The 18,580-nt window shown below is 41.0% G+C and overlaps 1 protein-coding gene and 1 pseudogene across 1 annotated transcript in view; both read left to right on the top strand.

The window, feature by feature from the left end:
- Window positions 1-10,709, top strand: part of slc13a1 (solute carrier family 13 member 1) — a 47,920-nt gene extending 37,211 nt beyond the window's left edge. The window contains exons 14-16 of the mRNA XM_008411239.3: window positions 9,113-9,274; window positions 9,779-9,916; window positions 10,024-10,709. Coding sequence (XP_008409461.2) covers window positions 9,113-9,274; window positions 9,779-9,916; window positions 10,024-10,167 — 444 coding nt within the window. The 3' untranslated portion in view covers window positions 10,168-10,709. The remainder of the gene's footprint in view (window positions 1-9,112; window positions 9,275-9,778; window positions 9,917-10,023) is intronic.
- Window positions 10,710-11,520: 811 nt separating this feature from the next.
- LOC145552103 (28S ribosomal RNA) lies at window positions 11,521-12,238 on the top strand (annotated as a pseudogene).
- The last annotated feature ends 6,342 nt before the right edge of the window (window positions 12,239-18,580 follow it).

An 18,580-nucleotide genomic window follows, 5' to 3' on the forward strand; every position in this document is an offset into this window, starting at 1 on the left:
ACTGACTAGCTAACGTCGTGTTAGCAACTGTGGGTTACGTTGGTGATGCCGCTTATCTTTCACTTGTATGCTATGCTTAGTCATGCTCTATAAATTCACAATAATGTGCACCGTGTTAGGTCAGGAAGCTAATGTGCTCAGTGTTAGCTAAGGGAAGCCGGTGGATCATGAGCGGGGTCCAGATCAGAAAGCAGGTTCTGTACCTGAACTCAGGGCAGAGAGTTTCTCTCTGTCCCATCATAATGATGGACCGGGTCCAGTTCCATCACAGGATAGCGTATTCTGTAAGGTAATTTAGGCTCAAGGATCAGAGGTGAGCAGAAAATCAGGACCAGCCACCGCTTCAGTTTCTTCCAATTACTTTTTTTATTCAGTCTTTAATCGGACTTCCCCCCCAGCATTCAAAAGCTCACTGTTTTTATCCAAAATTGGCACCACACCTGTGCTTGATTGGACACAGCCACCAAGGAACAGGTCAAAACATTTAAACAGAGAAACACAAAAAACTACAAATCAATTTACAAACTCCTACATAATGAAGTTATCTGCAAAATAAATTACATAATACAAGATGACTCAAAAGGTTATTTTTAAAAGGAAAACAAACAAACAATACACAAAAGAAAAACCCGAACTGTCAAGTCATTCAATGAGAATATTTCATTCATTCAGATCTAGGATGTGTTATTTGAGTGTTCCCTTTATTTTTTGAGCAGTGTAGTTAAATCACTTCCAACTCATTTGGCTACGACTCCAGAAGTATCTGCTACTACACATTAGAAAACATTTCATGTAAAAAGTCTGTTTTAAAACAAACTACAAGTAAAACTTTCAGCCATTAAACAAGGAGCATTTTTAATGACACTTTAGTATTTTTGCCCGTCTCCCTGCATGAGGACATACGGGTTTCCATGTTGTCACATTTTGTAGATGCGTCACCAGGTTTGTCCCAACCTGATGGAGAGAGAAGACGGAACAAACAGGCCATTAGTGATGCACTTATTTAAACAGTAAACAATTTAAGCATGATTCAGAGATGAAGGTTGACTTACAGCTTAGATATCAATGAAACCTTCTGAACGTCCAGGTTGATGGGCCTGAAACTCTTCTCCCAAATTAGTACGGTGGAGCAGGGAGGAGTACTGGTAGCAGCTCCAGGGCTACATCATCTTCTGTATCAAACATAAGCTAGTGTTAAAATGTTGCAGTAACTAAAAAGCATGAAAACATTTTAGAGAACATTTCTTCTGAGCTTCAATACCTTGAGGGAGCAGACTCATGTACTTGGCCATACAGAAGGTCTTTGTTGAGAACAAGGATTTTGGGTTTCGCTTAATTCTCCTGAAGATCCTGGATGTAAAATTACAAAATCTATCAGAAGACAAAATCACAAATCAAACTTTAAGAATGACTGACTGAATTCAATCTTATAGCTGTCTCCACTGCAAATAACCTGTAAATAGCCAGCAATTTCAAATATTCAGAGTAATTTTTATGTTCCTAAAAATAAATATAGCACTTAATAATAAATAATAATAATAATACATTTTATTTCAAAGGCACCTTTCTGGCACTCAAGGACACCGTACAAGAGTAAAAAATAGTGACAGAAACAAATAAAATATAACAATTAAAAATAGAAATAAATAAAACAAAACAATGTATCTATATAAAATCTATGTAAAATCAGGCAAACCAATTGTGTCGTGGAAAAGGCAGATCTAAAAAGGTGTGTTTTGAGTTCGGTTTTAAAATGTGATAATGACTTTATGTTTCTAAGGTATGGTGGTAATGAGTTCCAGAGTTGGGGAGCAGAGCGACATGGTGGTGAGACGGGCAGAGGGGACAGTGAAATGGATTGAGGAGGATGATCTGAGGGAGCGAGAGGGAATGGCAATATGAATAAGATTTGAAAGATATGGTGGGGAGAGATTGTAAAGGGCCTTGAAAGTGTACAGAAGAATTTTGTATTCTATGCGGAACTTGGTGGGCAGCCAATGGAGTCTTTGCAGGACAGGAGTGATATGGTGCATGGATGGGGTTTTGGTAATGATACGGGCAGCTGAATTCTGGACCAGTTGGAGCTTATGAAGAGATTTCTGGGTGAGACCAAACAGAAGGGAGTTGCAGTAGTCCAGGCGTGATGTCACAAGACAGTGAACAAGGATGGCAGTGGAATGGGGAGTAAGGGAGGGGCGGAGGCGGTTGATGTTGCGTAGGTGAAAATAAGCCGAGTGTGTTAATGTGAGACTGGAAAGACAGAGTGCTGTCAAGGATGACACCCAGACTCTTTACCTGAGGGGAGGGATAAACGGGACAGTTATCAATTACAAGACTGAAGCTTTTGATTTTGGCCAGGGTAGATTTAGTACCAATGAGAAGAACCTCTGTTTTATCACTGTTAAGCTTAAGCAGATTTGAGGAGAACCAGGATTTTATTTCAGTCAAGCAGTCAGTAAGCGAAGACGGTGGGAGGTTGGAGGCGGGCTTACTGGAAACATAGAGCTGGGTGTCATCCGCATAACAGTGGAAATCAATGTCATGCTTACGAAAAATATTGCCCCAGGGAAGGAGATAAATAATGAAGAGGAGGGGCCCCAAGACAGATCCCTGTGGAACTCCTGATGTGACAGGGGAAGGCTGGGAAGAGAAGGTTTTGATCCGAATGAACTGAGTGCGGCCAGAGAGATATGATTTAAACCAGTTTAGAGGAGTCTGAGTGATGCCAATAGAGGAAAGTCTGTTGAGTAGGGTGGTATGGCAGATAGTGTCAAACGCTGCACTCAAATCAAGTAGGATGAGAATGGACAGCAAGCCGGAGTCAGCTGCCATAAGGAGGTCATTGGTGATTTTTATGAGAGCTGTTTCTGTACTGTGGAGGAGACGAAAACCAGGACATGACCCCTAGAATGAGTGGGAACATTGATGAACTGCTGGAGACCAAAACTCTGGAGGCAGGATGAAAAGTCTTTAGTCAGAGAACTACTGCCATCGTCCATGTGAATATTGAAATCACCCAATACTATGATGTTTGGTGAGAGAATTGACAGGTGAGTGAGAAGAGCAGCAAAGTCATTCAGAAAGTCACTGTTAGTTTTCGGGGGGCGGTAGATGGTTGTGATGATGGTGGGGGGTAGGTCCAGAGAGCTGACACACAGTTGATTCAAAAGAAGAGAAGGTGGGAGCAGACAACGGCGAGACTTTCCACTTCTCGCAGTGAATTATTGCGAGACCTCCTCCCCAGCCGGTGCCACGGGGTTGACAAATGTAAACAAACCCCGGTGGAGTAGAATCATAACCCTAACCCTAATAAAATAAAATGACACATATAATTTAATTTAGAAGTAAAACTTAACTTAAACACCAACTTAGTAGTGAATAACTTTCAGCACCAACTTTAAATAAATGTATTTTTAATTAATAGTAACAATAATAATAAAATTAGCAAACATTAACAAAGAGTGCAGATTGTGAAGTCTGTATACTATATTGCCCTTCAATAATCAATAGATTTAGATAGAGAAGATGGGCATATCCGACGACCCTTAAGCCCAGATCACACTACACAATTTCTTGCCCTGATTTTTGCCCTTACGACATGAACGTCCAACGATCATAAATAATCATCCTGTAGTGTGTGGTGTGTTACGACTGATCGGGTCCAGTCAGTGCCGCAACTACACATTATTCAGGTGGATGCGAAAACATAAATCGGCACCCCCCCCCCCATGAAGGAAGGTACGTCAGGTCAGGGCTAAAGACCCAAGGACCTCGTCTTCTCCCCCCCACCCCGGGGCGATGATACGTGAAAGGTAAAACTCGCTACATTTACTTCGTTAGGTGCGCGAGGTGAAGGAGTGTAAGGCGCGCTGAAGTGTATGGGAAAACATCATTGGCGCGCCGCCCCCTCCAGATGGAGTTTTGGCGCCCCCTCTGGTGCTGCGCCCTATGCGTTGCATGCGCTGCATACCCACTTTTTGCACCACTGGGTCCAGTCGGTAGAACGTTGTGGCCGGTCTGATCTAAATCTGGCATATCAACATGTTGGATTGTCTTAGCCAGTTTATCACTGTGTTTAATTTAATCAGTTTGGTTAAATTAATTTAACAAAAGTTAAAATTCTACTGCAGTTTTAGGAAAAGTAGTACAATTTTTACCTGTATAACATTCATCAATTGATACTATATATCTTGTTTACAAGCAAAAATTTCGCAAATGTGCTGGATGAGAAAAGTCTACTCTTTTACTTGCCAGCCGTAGCCTCGCTGGGTGGGGCTTCAGGAGGAGCTGGGGAGCGGTGGGTCCCGTCCCGGGCCTAGGTGGGACCCAGATGGGAGTGACTTCAGGGCTCCAAGCCTTCATTACATTTGATGAGAGCTGGAAAATACGGGTCCATGACTGTTGAGTACGGTGTATGGAAGATAGATTATACGGAATGTTACCCCAGTGGATTATATAGTAGGTTGCTCAAGTCATTGTTGACTTGGGCAGCCTGCTAAAAACTTTACAAGACCAACTCATTTTATAGGTAGCAACTCTGACATTCACAATGAGTGAGTTAACTGTAGACTGATTGTAAATTGTATCAGTCAAACCACCTAGCTTACGACCCCTTTTTTTCGCTCTTGACAATGGTGATGTAGGGACTCAAGGCTGAGTTATAGTCACGCTTTTGACAGTTCGGGTTGAGCACACTAACCCTGCGAGCCAAGACAGCGGTATGCCGTTCATAGTTAAGGTTTACATTGGATCCGCCTGGAAGAGCATTCTCCAGTTTCTGTGAACAAACATCTAGAGGTGCACGAGGTGCTGTGACATGCTCCATGGTCAGCGCATGCCACTGGTCATTAGTGACCAGGTAGCCTGATGTTTCTGTTGTTCTCTTGGTTTGTTATACTTAATGTCTGATGAATTTCAGAATGACATAGTCGCTTTCTGTGGTTGTGAAGCTTGTAAGTTCTGCTGTTGCAGACATGTCTATGCAACATATAAAGTTACATTATCATAGGTTTTATTATTTGGGTATGAAGGGGCCGTCATTATCCCCGCCCCCCAGCCCAACTCTGACTTGTTCCGCTAGTGAACGATCCCGTTAAAATGAAACCTGGAGATGTAGATGTTAACATGATGCTATGCGCAACAGCATAGGAAAAAATAATGCAGAAAAACCGTTAAAGAAAAACTCAAAACCAATTTTTTCTCGCTCTCTGTGTCAGCTACACTACACATAGACTTGTTGCCATAGCAACTGACAGCAGCACCACTTTACCTATCTGGATTCCACACCAACAAACATGCAAACGTTTCCCACTCAAAAAACAGAACATTCAGTCTGTTTGTTTTCAGAGCTGGTGTTTATTTTGCGGTCATTAATAATTAAGGGCATAAATCTCTTTTTTCCGACATTGAATACAACACAGTGTAACCTGACACCTACTGCTAAGTACCGGGAAGTGTGAGAAAAGATGGAAGGCAGGGCGAGGCAGCATCATTGACACATATGGATGGATATACATTACTGGATCGGACATTACGTGACTTATCGTGCGCCACACATGCAACATTGCTGTTCATTGAGTCAACATTATGGGTGGTCAGGGAAATAACACAATCAAGCAAAGAATCTGAAAAAAGGATGCAATGTTTAATGGTTAATTCAACACTATGACAGATAACAAGGCTCCAGGATTTCAGATTTAACAAGTGAGGAAAAAGATTTACTTTAAAAAAAAATTGAAAAAGTGAGCAGTGAGTCACTTATCCTAGCCTAACTTTTGTTAGCCTGCTATTGACGTTGATAACCTTAATGAACACCAACATAACAATTCACTACAAGCTCCATCTGAGCCCAGCTCAGATGAAGCAACTGCACCCACTGGAATATGCTAGCCATATTCTACGCAGTCCACACAGCACATACAAAAAAAAGGTGACAACCTGGGGCGCAACACAACCACCATACACCAACCATAAAAGATAGTCCCTGTTGCCCAAGGTGGTTCTTGATCTCAAGTGAGAGTGCATACCCTTTGAGGTACCTAAAGGGGCTGAGAACCATTCGTGGGGAGCCCACAGCCTCAAAGAGTGAATCACCAACTTAACATGTACTGCACAGTTCGGTGTGTTTTGGTTCCATTAGCACTAAAACAGGTCAACCCGCCCACCAAGTCATCAGTAAAGCAACAGTTTAAATCAACTAATCAACCACCGCTGTGTTAAGACGAAAATTTATTAATAATCGCAATATAGACATCAAGCCTGACAACAAAATGTAACAGACTGAATGTCCTGAGGCTTAAACGTATCTCTGCTTTATCTGCTTATTGAGTTGTTGATACGGTCCAGGCACTGATGGACGCAGGGACTGAACAGTGAATACAAAACAGGTGTTTATTAGGGAATCAACTTATTCTCAGTCAGAAAGACCAGGGTCAGAACCTGGGAATCCAAATCAGGATCAGGTTGTTCCTGATCTCAGGGTCAGACAGACAAGGGGTCAAAGCCAGGAGGTCCAAATCCAGTGAAGAAGGTCAGGATGGAGGACAGGAGAGGCAACTGGGCAGAAGGGAAGAGACAGACTGTCAGGGTCTGTGTTTTTTCCCTCTTTTCTTTTGTTTGTTTGTTGTCTTGGTTTTTGGGTTTGAGTTTTTATTTTGTTAGAACCGTCATTCCTCATGGCATCCACCAGATGTAACCTCATGCAGAGCCCCGGGGAGGCTGCTGGGTTTAACCCGCGTACATACCTGCAGCTCGTTTGGAGGGCGTGGACTATGGATATAAGCAACAGCTCCTCTTCTCATCGCCTGAGTGCTTGCTTACCTCGGTAACAATCTTTCCTCGTCAGATGATCCTGCCGTCTCCTCATTGTTCCCGTGTGATCAGTCCTTCCCGGGTTCCAAGTGAGTTTGTTTCCCCGTTGTTGTGGATTATTTGCCTCCTTTGTCCTCCCCCGACGCTGTCGGTGTTACCGGTCAGACGCCACTCCTCGTGTGCTCACCTTTCCCCCTCGTCGGTCCCTCTCCGGTGGATTCCCCTTCGGAAGCTTCCAGGTCAGGAGACCCAAGCCCGAACCCAACCGGAGAAAGAATACTATCAGACCGCAGTCAAAGCCACTCCTCCAGCCGTTAACAAACCTGTCCGCTCTCCAACGAAACCTAACCACCCAGTGCTCTGCTCAAGTTTCCTACCAAGTAAGAAATAACCTGATTTATTCCTGGAAAATTCTCACCTTCACTTTCTAACCCCGTTTCTCCTTTTGGCAGTAAGACGACCCGGTCATCAGTTCCAGTACTCACTCCCTGATTCCTTCCCTGATTTCAATAAAACTTATCCTAGTACATTTTATCGGTCTCTTCTGGTTGTGTTCTTGTATGTGGGTTCGAAAACTGAATACCAACATGACACAGACAGGTTAGTAACCGAGCAATTCGCTCAAGTAGCTACAGCAGGCCTGAAGGTGTTACCGCTGAGTGTTTCACAACTATCTGACGCCATAAGGGGGAAGATCTGCCCTTATATGGCTGCAGCTGGAGATCAGGGTGATGATGATCAGGTGTGAGCGGTCACAACTCAGCAGAAGCTGTGACAGTTGTTTTCTGTCAGCTGCTATGGTAACAGATCCGCGTGTAGGTTAATGCTGACAGAGTGAGAAAAGGCATAATTTTGTTTTGTTAAAAGGGTGAAACAGAGGAAGTTCTGTTCTTCACCTGTTTATCAGCTTTATTGTACATTTATTGCAACACACTGCAGCTGCTGCAATTCCTAAAAGCTAAACAAGCTACAAAACTGAACTAATTCCCTCCTTTGTTCATAAAACGTGGCGATATTTATAAGAGTCATCAAACTGGCTTAAACACCATATTTAAAATTAAAATGATTGACCAATATAAGAGAAATTTGCCCTTTCTTGTATCTTGATAGAACTAATAGAAACCAAACTGTTTATAGATTTGTATCAGGGAGACTTTATGTATCAAACATCAGTTTTCTCATCTTTATTTTAAGTCACATCTGATAATAAATGATGACGCTACGAATATTTCTGTGACAGTTTTCTGGTCATCCTGCATTGGGATAGAATGATTTTCTCGACATAAGTCATAGCGACTAATAGGCGCTGTCCAATCCAGTAATACATATCAATTAGCAGCAGTATGAAAGGCATAAAAACTCATCATATATATTTTCCACTTTCAAAAATAATTAACTATGCTACATTAAGAAATTATATTTAATCCTCAGTGCTAGAAAGTGAAGCTTATTTTTAAACAATAAAATATGCGAAATGTTAAAAACATTTTACAAGTAAATTAAGTCACATAAATAAGGACTTAGCTAATGGGAGAGTCAAGAACATCACTGAATGCATTTAAATCAAGACAAAAATAGCAAAAACACTATTTTACAGAATTTTACTATTAATTTTACTGGCTTGTTTTACAGTGTATGGTGGCAACACCATGAAACTGAGCTTTTCAAATCATTTAACATTTTATTGCTAGGTAACCAAAGAGTTATTGAGTTAGTTGATGTCGTCAAATTTGGTGACATCAACTATCTCACTTAGCTGGCAGTGAGAGGTTAAGTCATTGGTGTCCAAAGTCGGTCCTCAAGGGTCGGCATCCTGCATGTTTTAGTTCTCTCCCTGGTGGTAGTAACAACCATTTTAGTATTCTTCTTAGGCCTCAAATGAGCCAAGATTTGATGCAGGTGCATTAAACAAGGGAGAGACCTAAAACATGCAGGATGCCGGCCCTCGAGGTCCCGGCTGGGCAACCCTGGGTTAAGTGGTTAAAGCATCTCCTCTGCCTACATCCCCAGAATTCTTGATCAGACTGTATTGCAATACATATTATATTATTATTCATTTATTGTCCAGTGTTAGGTGTCACATGCAGCTGATGTGTTTATTTTTTTAGGAACTTTCTTAACCCTAATGAAATTTGCTCTAAGTCAAACATGGTTTTGTGATGCCTAATTGGTTTTTGAAATCTTGTAAATATGCAGAATCTCAGTGGCTTGATCTGTCGTTTATGAATGACATAAAGCAGTTGTTTTCAGTTTTATGACCGAACTGTTTAGTAAAAAATAAAGCTGCTGTGTGTTTCTGCAGGAGTCAGGCATGTCCCTATGGGTGGCTGAACTGCTGATGCCTCTGGGTGATATGCCAGTCTTGGCCACTGTCACAGTTGCTTGCATCATTGTAACCACGCTGACAGAGGTGGCCAGTAATGCTGCGACCATCACCATCTTTCTCCCCATTCTCTCTCCTCTGGTAGGCCATCTTGTTCTGTGTTGTACATGCAGTCTGTGGACTGGCCCACCTTGAAAATACACAGTCTGTGTAATCTTATAAAATATCAGTCAGATAAAGATCAGTCTTTTTAATTCTTACTAAAAGTTATTTTCATTGGAGAAATTAGCAAATGACTCATTCAGCAAAAATATTAGCAAAATATTTCTTTAAAAATCCAGTATATTTGTTTTTGTGGTCAGTGCCTATCAATTTAAACTTTAGTTCCCATTTTTTATTTTTCTTTCTTTCTCTACACAGTGTAGTGAAGACGTACATTTATCAACAAGAACAAAAGTGATATTATTTAAGCACACACAAACAACCAAAAATTGTGTGGAAACTCATCTTTTGTACTCAACAGTTTTACATTTATTTTGAGATGTTACAGCTTTATTGAAGAACCCAGACTGTTTGATGATTGATATAGACAAGATATACCATAAGTTCTCAAGTAGCCTGTGTTTGTGATTGGTCTTGTTTCAGGCAGAGGCCATCCACGTTAATCCATTATATGTCCTCATCCCTACCACACTCTGCACATCCTTTTCCTTTCTGCTGCCAGTGTCCAATCCACCCAATGCTGTTGTATTTGCCTATGGTCACATCACTATCATGGACATGGTGAGTCCAGAAGCATAAAAAGAAGCTCTAAAACATTTCAACCCTACACACAATGAGGGCTACAAATCAAAGAGATGACAGGAGTCCCTTGCCTTTCTCTGTTACAGGTGAAGGCAGGTCTTGGTGTCAATGTGATTGGATTTCTAGCAGTCCTGTTGGCAGTGGCAACATGGGGGGTTCCGCTCTTCTCTCTTGACACATACCCTAACTGGGCACCAGTTCTTCCAGGCTTTAACTCCACAATACCTTAATAGGAGGTTCATCACAGTTTTTGTGCAAGTTAAGCTGTTCCATACAAACAGAAAGGAAGCAATAAAACTGTTTTTTCTATTTTAAGATTCTTCAAACTGTTTCATGAAAAAGTGCTTCCTATTGTCAATTTATTCTAAATACAAAAAGCAGGTTTCAAATCATTATGAAAAAAGTTATCTGAACCAACCTGGTTTTAGGTTAAAAAATACACATAATAGTTTGTGTTGCTTTTTTATGTATAAATTTGCTCCTTTAAATAAAAACAGTTTGATGTCAATATGTTCTAATTTCCTTTGTGATGAGCATAACTTTTGCTAATAAAAAAGCAACTAAAGTAAAATTGTAATAAGGTACTTGTTACTTTTAATATAGTAACTTTATTTGCATTTAAGTGCAATTTTTATAGAAATAACTTCAGCATCACTGTCTTTTCTTTTGAACAAATTAGTAATTATTTCCTGCACTTTTATCGGGTTTTGATTTAGCTTGAATTACAAATTCACCGTCCTGCAGTGTTTCCCAGTTTTTATTTTAAAGTCTAAAAATGATAAGTGATTTGTTGTTCGTCCTGTCCTAGTCCAAGCGGGATTTTTTATGTCTGTGGACCACTTGTGTAAAATGTCGTAGTCCATAAATCAAACACACCAATCTGATCAGCAAAAGGAAGACGCGAGTATTATGCGGTATAGTTTAATACGAGTGAAATCTCTGGTCAAGTTAATAAGCATTTCTTTAAAAGGTGTGCTGTGTTGTTTTAATTGAGCATTAACATGAAACACAACTAGATTATCCCCATTTGCTAATAACTGGGACATTTTGTATTAAGCAGACAGACATTAAAGCGGAGAACAATTTGACGGCTGTTCTCCGAAAGCTACAAGCTCCAGGACGGGGGAGAAGAGAGAAAAAGACAACTGAAAGGGTGAAGCTCTGCACACAGCATGGACAGATCAGAAACGTTTCAGAATAAGAAAAGAAAAGATAAACAAATTAAGTTGTGTTTTAAATTACCTATTAAAATATTTGAGATGTTACAGTTTTATTGAATAATCCAGACAGTTTGATGACTGATATGGACAAGATGAGTTCTCAAGTAGCTTGTGTTTATGATTGTTCTTGTTCCAGACAAGACCAATCACAATAGATCTGCTATTGCTAGCAGATTTATTCTGGTCTGAATCTGGCTTTATTGCAGCAGTTCTCCTGGTGCTGCATACTGGCACAAAATATTTTACCGGTACTTTCACCCCTGGTGTGGAACTGCCACCAGCAGTTGTTCTATCACCTTGGAAGGTGATGGTCTTGAGCGTTCCTCCCTTTAGAATACAGAGGAAAATTCTAAAACCATGAAAAGTAGTCTTTCCGGTAAAGCTGGAACAAAAAATCTTGCTGTTTCCACCACAGGCAAACAAAGGTCCGTGCGCACCACCGGCCCGTCTCGCCCGCGCCGTCAAGGTGGAGCATGAGAATGTGTGATAGGACCTGAAAGATGGTGAACTATGCCTGGACAGGGCGAAGCCAGAGGAAACTCTGGTGGAGGCCCGTAGTGGTCCTGATGTGCAAATCGGTCGTCCGACCTGGATATAGGGGCGAAAGACTAATCGAACCATCTACTAGCTGGTTCCCTCCGAAGTTTCCCTCAGGATAGCTAGCGCTCAGACTCACAGCAGTTTTATCTGGTAAAGCGAATGATTAGATATCAACCAATTCTCAAACTTCAAATGTGTAAGAAGCCCAGCTTGCTGGCTTGGAGCCAGGCGTGGAATGCGAGCTGTCCAGTGGGCCACTTTTGATAAGCAGAAGTGGCGCTGCGGGATGAACCGAACGCCGGGTTAAGGCACTCGATGCCGACGCTCATCAGACCCCAGAAAAGGTGTTGGTTGATATAGACAGCAGGACAGTGGCCATGGAAGTCAAAATCTGCTAAGGAGTGTGCAACAACTCACCTGTCGAATCAACTAGCCCTGAAAATGGATGGCGCTGGAGTGTTGGGCTCATACCCGGTGTTGTTGCGCAACACCCCGCCCCCTTCTTCCCCTTCTCAGAGGAGGGAGATGTGCAGCCAGCTCTCCATCTAACGGGTAAATTGAGTTCTCTAAATCTGATGGGATTTTACCCTGTTCAGAATTGAAGTAAACTCTGTTTAAGCTGGCATCAAGAAAGACTAGCCTGGTTTCTAACGACCTCCCCCTCCAGCTGTCCCACCTTCTTCACCCTGTGAATTAGCCAGATTGAGCAGCCTGCAACCAGCTAGTTTCACAGAGGTCACCTGTTAACGGTCGCTCTTTCTCTTTATTACAACTTGCACTTGTTACTGAACAGGTTGGTTTTAGTGACTCGGGCGAGTCCCAAGGGTGTTTTAGTTTTGGCTAAAAGCAACCTATAAAACATTTCTACTTTTTCCTCCCAGAATCAAACTTCATAGCTATTTCACAACCATCAAAGAACTTTAAGGTGACTCATTAATTGAATGTCCACAACATCTTTTAGATTTTCTTAATGCTAATTATTTTATTAGTATGGCAATTTTGCAAGGGTCAGTACAGCTTAATTCAGTAGCAGAAATAATCAAATAAGTAAAATCAATAATCTAGCCTATCTTTCCCTAATGGTGACACTGAGAACTAAAAAAGGAAAACTTTGAGAGAGACGGACAGAGTTTGGCATTTTGAACCCCAGAACTGTCCTGATGATGAAGAAGGTGTTGCAGCAGCAGGAGGTTCCCAGTACAGGAAGAGTACTGACTTAGAGCAGCAGGTCTCCAGCCTCAGGGTGACTTCCTCATGCGCGTAGCGGTCCTCAGCTTCTTGTCTTGCAGCTCTGTAGCTCCCTTCTCCTCGTCTCACGATCTTCCTGGTCCCACGGAAGGAACACACCAGTTCTTCCTCTTTGCCTTTATCTTTATCTTTGCCTTGGTCTTTGTCTTTATCTTCATCTTTGCCTTGGTCTTTGTCTTTGGGGGTCTAAACCCAGCTGATGTGAGAAGTGCGATTTGAAGCCACATGTTGCGGGGCTAACGGGTTGGTCCCCATGTGCAGAACAGTCTTCGGCTCTGTGGCCCCGGCTCTTCTTCAGCTGCAGAGTTCTTTGTCCATCTCGATCTTGGCTCCAAGCTGCCTGAAGGATCCAACCAAAGGTTCCTCTTTTGCACCCACCTTATAAAGGGTTTATCCACCTTTTGGTGTGTTTACATTGGCTAGCTTTGTTGCTATGCCCGTTTCATTGGCTGACTGCTTGGACAGATTATCTCATATCCATCACCTTGGAGACCACATGACCTGATCTCTGTTCCAATGATCCCCGAGTTGCTCAATAGTCCTGTTGCTTGCCCAACCTTTTCTTAGGAAAGTTGAAGTTTAGCAATAAGGCCTTGGTCACCTCCGCTCTCCTTTCAGTTCCTCTTCTCCCCTGACCTTTCACCTACCATCTACCTCCAACACAACATCAGTGACCTTTAATTACAGTTACATTTTACACTTTTTCAAGTTCAATGTCAAAATCACATTTATAACCTTTTAGTTTCTCTGATTTAACATTCATTTATAATGTTACAATAACCATAACTTATTAGTTACTCTTATTATAATCATAATGTGAGTTATTTCAGACATTTCTGACAAGAAACCAAGAATACCCATTATTCTAATTATCCGATACCATGTTACAGTTACTTGTTTCACCTTTAAGTACTTCCATAAGTGTAAGTGTAAATATTCTTATAATCAAACCAACATCAACCACTGGTTAAAACATGTTTAGATTTTATTCTTTAAACCTTTAATGCTTTAAAATAAGGAATGGTCTGAACTATTTTTATACTGATGCAGGCTGGAAACTTCCTCTTTCTTCAGGAAACCAGCTCTTCCTGTTTCATGACTCTCTTTCTGCCTGACTATGATTTTTTATGATTAAATAGAAAAAAGTAGAATTAAAGCAGTTTGCAGGACACAATAACAACACACACAACCAGATTCATTTTATTACCGTCTGACTACTGTTGGGTCTTGATGTCACCTGTGTAATAAATTTTAAGTTAATTTTATTTATTATTACTATTAAACTAAAATCTCCAGCATGGGGAAGTGGGATGAGCTCGACTTTTCTCGACACCGGCCACTGCCGGCAACCAGAGCCGTGAGGTCTATCCCACAGTGAGCACAGAAGCCTGGAGCGTGAGCCCAGTGGAGCCACCACGGGTGCTCCACTGGCGGGAGCCCTGGGGAGAGTTCTGTTTTCTTTGTGAAGGGCAGGGCGCCCTGGTATGGGTTTGCTCCGAGAGAGATGCCCGTGCCCTGGAAAGCGTCGCTAGAAACCCTACCCAAGGAGAGCCCAGTCATGGTTGATCAAGCCATGCTGTGTGTCCGAGATAAAAATAAGAATTAAATCAAGTTAAATTGAGACTTGAGTTGTGCATATTCTTGCAGGATCAAGTGTGAAGTCTTAAACAGGATTATTGAGGAACCCCCATTAGCCTTTAATTCTCCAAAATGAATCAGGAATTGAAATCAGATTAATGCAGAATAAATTAAACCTTTATTTCCAAGAGAACACCAAAATCTGGTTTTAAACTGAATTAAATCCAGCTTTATTTTTCTATCCTTTACTTTTTAGTGGTCCCAAGAAGGTTAAATAACTGATTGAAAATGGAGAAGACTTGCCCAGCATTAGCCCCAGCAGTTCAGCTGTAGGCACATGCGTTTTCTGTGATCAGGGTAAAATCCCATCAGATTTAGAAAACTCAAATTACCCGTTCGATGGAGTGCTGGCTGCACATCTCCCTCCTCTGAGAAGGGGAAGTAGAGTGAGAGAGAAGGGGAAGGAGGTGTTGCACAACAACAGCTGCTTGCTGTTCCTTTTATCGTCCAATAGATTGAGACATTGCTATGTCAGGTGAAATCTGGTTCGCTTTGACAGCTATTTTCAACTTTAGCATTGCTTCCTGCTGCATAAAGATTGCCCAAATGAAACACACTGAGGTTTATGGATTAGAGCTGAGAAAATGGAACATATTAAGAGGTCAGATTCCTTTTGCAAGATATTGTAAATGTCATGTTGGGTTCCAGTTTCTTTTCCCACATACAGAAAACCACCAGGAGAACAGATAATCAGATAAAGTTTATTTCAAAAATGATGAGAATGTGATAATCTGAGTCTGGTCCTTGGGAGGGGCTACAGGGGTCGTCTGTTTTCTGAAGAGTAGTGAGAGAAAAATGGTGAGTTTGAGGTCGTCAGAAAGATGGAATCTTTGAAACAATCAGAAAGATCTTTCTTGTTTTAGAAGGAGATTTTAACCAAAGAGGAGATACTGTGGGCTCCAGGGTTTGGTCTCTTTGTGGGCGTTCTTGAAGTGATTCAGGTTCCAGTGAGTTCTTGATAGAATGGGTTATTTGTTGGAGCTGAGGAGGCCGCATGCAGTGGAGGGCGGACAGGTAGGATCAGGTGGGCAGGAGTGAGCTGACGAACGTCAAGGTGTTGGCAGTCAGCTCCTCATACTCCAGGATTATTAGCTGATAGATCCCAGGTGCTCTGGCTGAGTCAGCAGGGATACTCTCCACAGGTGCAGCCTCCAGTCACCCTCTAGTGGATTTAAAAAGGGAAGCAGCAGGCAGACAGAAACTTCTTCCCCCACAAAGAAACAAAAAACCCTGGTTCCCAGCATGCTGGAGTAATTATTTTATTTAAAAGTTTAATAGGACAGAATCCAAGACTTTTATTTTTATCCAACCAAACTTGAAATTTTTCCAAATCTGTTTCTGCTCAACCAGTAAAAGCAACAAACAAAAAAAGAAATGCTAATTATTTCTGAGAAACATTTCAACTCCATATGTGATATTTTATTGGAACATCTTTATTGATAACTTTCACTGGAAAAGCATTTGGACTTTACCAAATATATGATAACTAAAAGTAAAAGTGTCTTACAAAATTATTCACAGAATTTACCCATCCAAAGTTTTTATACAATGTTTTAACAACATGGATATTATTTGCTATTTTGTTAAGGAAACACAGAAAATGTTTTATTTATTTTGGCCTTTTAAATTTTTTTAAAGTATTTTCATTGTGATTTCTGCTTCTATTGAACCATATGTCTCCATTTGTTTTGAACATGTATTGTTTTGCTTCATTAACTATCCAACAGCTAAATTTTTTTTTATATTATTAATCTTATATACTTAGCCAAATGGCACATGCATAAATGCCGTTACACTAATATAAAATTACTTCTTTCCATTTTTGGCAATGAGGACAAACAATATATCAAAACTATTTGAAATTCCACCAATACTAAAGCTATTAAAATTTGCACTTTATGTTCTCTTTAATGTATTTATGTAATACTAGGCTGATGTACTGGCGGTCATTATGTCACACTATGCTGTTTTTGTAATATGTATTTTGTGTCTCAATCAAGATTATAAACAAACAGAAAAAGACAGATGCATCCTGGAAGGCTTGCCATGTTCATGCTGGAGGAGAGAGAGGGCGGAGGGGAGAGTGAAAGGGTTTTAAGGCACTCCCCCTGCTGGCAGCCCCATGCATAACATCATAAAACAACATGGAGCTATAATATACAAGTACATGGAAACGGAAATGAAAAATACTTCTACAAATAGATGTGCTGTGATTGGTCTTACAGTCAATAACATGATTGAATATATATATGTTTGGAGAGCTCCATTTTCAATGACAGTCCTATCCTGCCATCTAGTGGAGGGTTAGGGATATAGGATGAAACCCACTTGCACATTTTTTCAGCAAACAAAATAAACTAAAAGTGGTAGGGGGACAATCTTAGCACAGAGAATATGTGGAAGGGGCCTCACATACTCTCCAAGTTTGGTCAGTGTGGCTCCTTCCTTTGACCCAGCTGCCATTGACCTCCATTCATTTGAGGAATTGCTCACTCAAAACACCTCCAAAAATATACATGCTCTTTTTACCAAACTTGGTTTTCTATGCTCCGTCCACCCCTCTGCATGTGCCCACCACATTTGGTGGTCCGAGCTAAAGACTCCTATTCATTTTTCTCTCTAGTCAGTCTGGCTAGGAATATAGAGCTGGGTTTTAACCCTCAGCGGCCTCTTACTTCAACTTAGCCAGATTTTATTCCATTTTTATTTGTTTTTGAACTCTATTTTGGAAATAAATGACACTTCACTTTTAAAATGTCATCTCAGAGCCTCTGTTGGATGAAGGATTTGCTGCTCTGAAGACTGGACTTTAGTTTTTAGCATTTACTCTTTTAACCATGTTTTATTTGATTTTTATTCAAACTAAATTTTTAAGACAGAAATCACAGCACAGATTCAAATGTCATCTCTGACATTTTGCCAAAAATGTGTGTAAATGCCATTCTGAACATCAGAAATGGCCTTTAAAATGTCTGTCAGCATTTCCCAGAATGCATTGCATAGAGGGGCTTCAAATTGTAGCTTGTAGTTCAACTGTTTTTGCTGCAAACCTTAACAAACCATATACTGTTGTGATCAAAATGAGCTCAGCTGTTGAACTGGATTACTTAGAATGAACTTGGAAACATTAAGAAAATTGGCACCATGACTCACAATGGGGTGCATTTTGTTGAACTGCTGCCTGCTGATCATAGAGGACACATCCCATAGTGGCAACTTTGGGTAAGTTAATGTGGTCATGTACCCTTTTTGGATCACATAATACTGATCATTCTAGAGGTCTTGCAGTGTATGATGGCACTAGAATGGCTTTACTCATACTGGCGTGATGAATCCCAGCAGGTACCTAGAGACCTGTGTCTGTTACTACCCAATAGTAAGTCCCGCCCACTCCTCACAACTCTTTGGACTCACTACTGCCCAGTTCTCTGTCTAACAGGTCCGGAAAACCCCCAGAAACTCGGGTTTTACCCTAGCGATAGTTTGTGGAGAATTATCTGTTTAAACTGGGGTCGGAAAGGACTCGTCTAGCTCTGACTACCTTCGATCCAGAAGTTATGACCTTTCACAGTTGAGGAGCAATCCGCTGAGTAGCCCTCACAGCGACATAACCCCTACAACCACTCCTGTTAACGGTAGCTCCTTTCCTAAAATAACGGCACTTGTTAACGGCTAGATTAATTTAGTGACTTAGATTTAAGTCCCAAGGTCATTATTTTAACACTCACCAGAGGAAAACACAAAGCCATCCATTCCTTAGAATCATGTATGTTAACTTTACCACAATTAGGAGAACCAACAATAATTAAGACTGACACAATTAAACTCACTGTTCACAATTCCCATTAGAATTTTAGAATTATAATTTTATTAAGCAAGCTTTGGCAGGGGCATATAACAACAGATTAATTTCCAAGAGTTATAAAAGAAGCAAAACTATAATGAAATCAACTAGGATTAATCACCCCCTTTCCTTGTTCTTATTCCTAACCTGTTT

The sequence above is a fragment of the Poecilia reticulata genome, chromosome 6, assembly GCF_904066995.2.
Source record: "Poecilia reticulata chromosome 6, P_reticulata-male-v2, whole genome shotgun sequence".
NCBI classification, from domain to species: domain Eukaryota; kingdom Metazoa; phylum Chordata; class Actinopteri; order Cyprinodontiformes; family Poeciliidae; genus Poecilia; species Poecilia reticulata.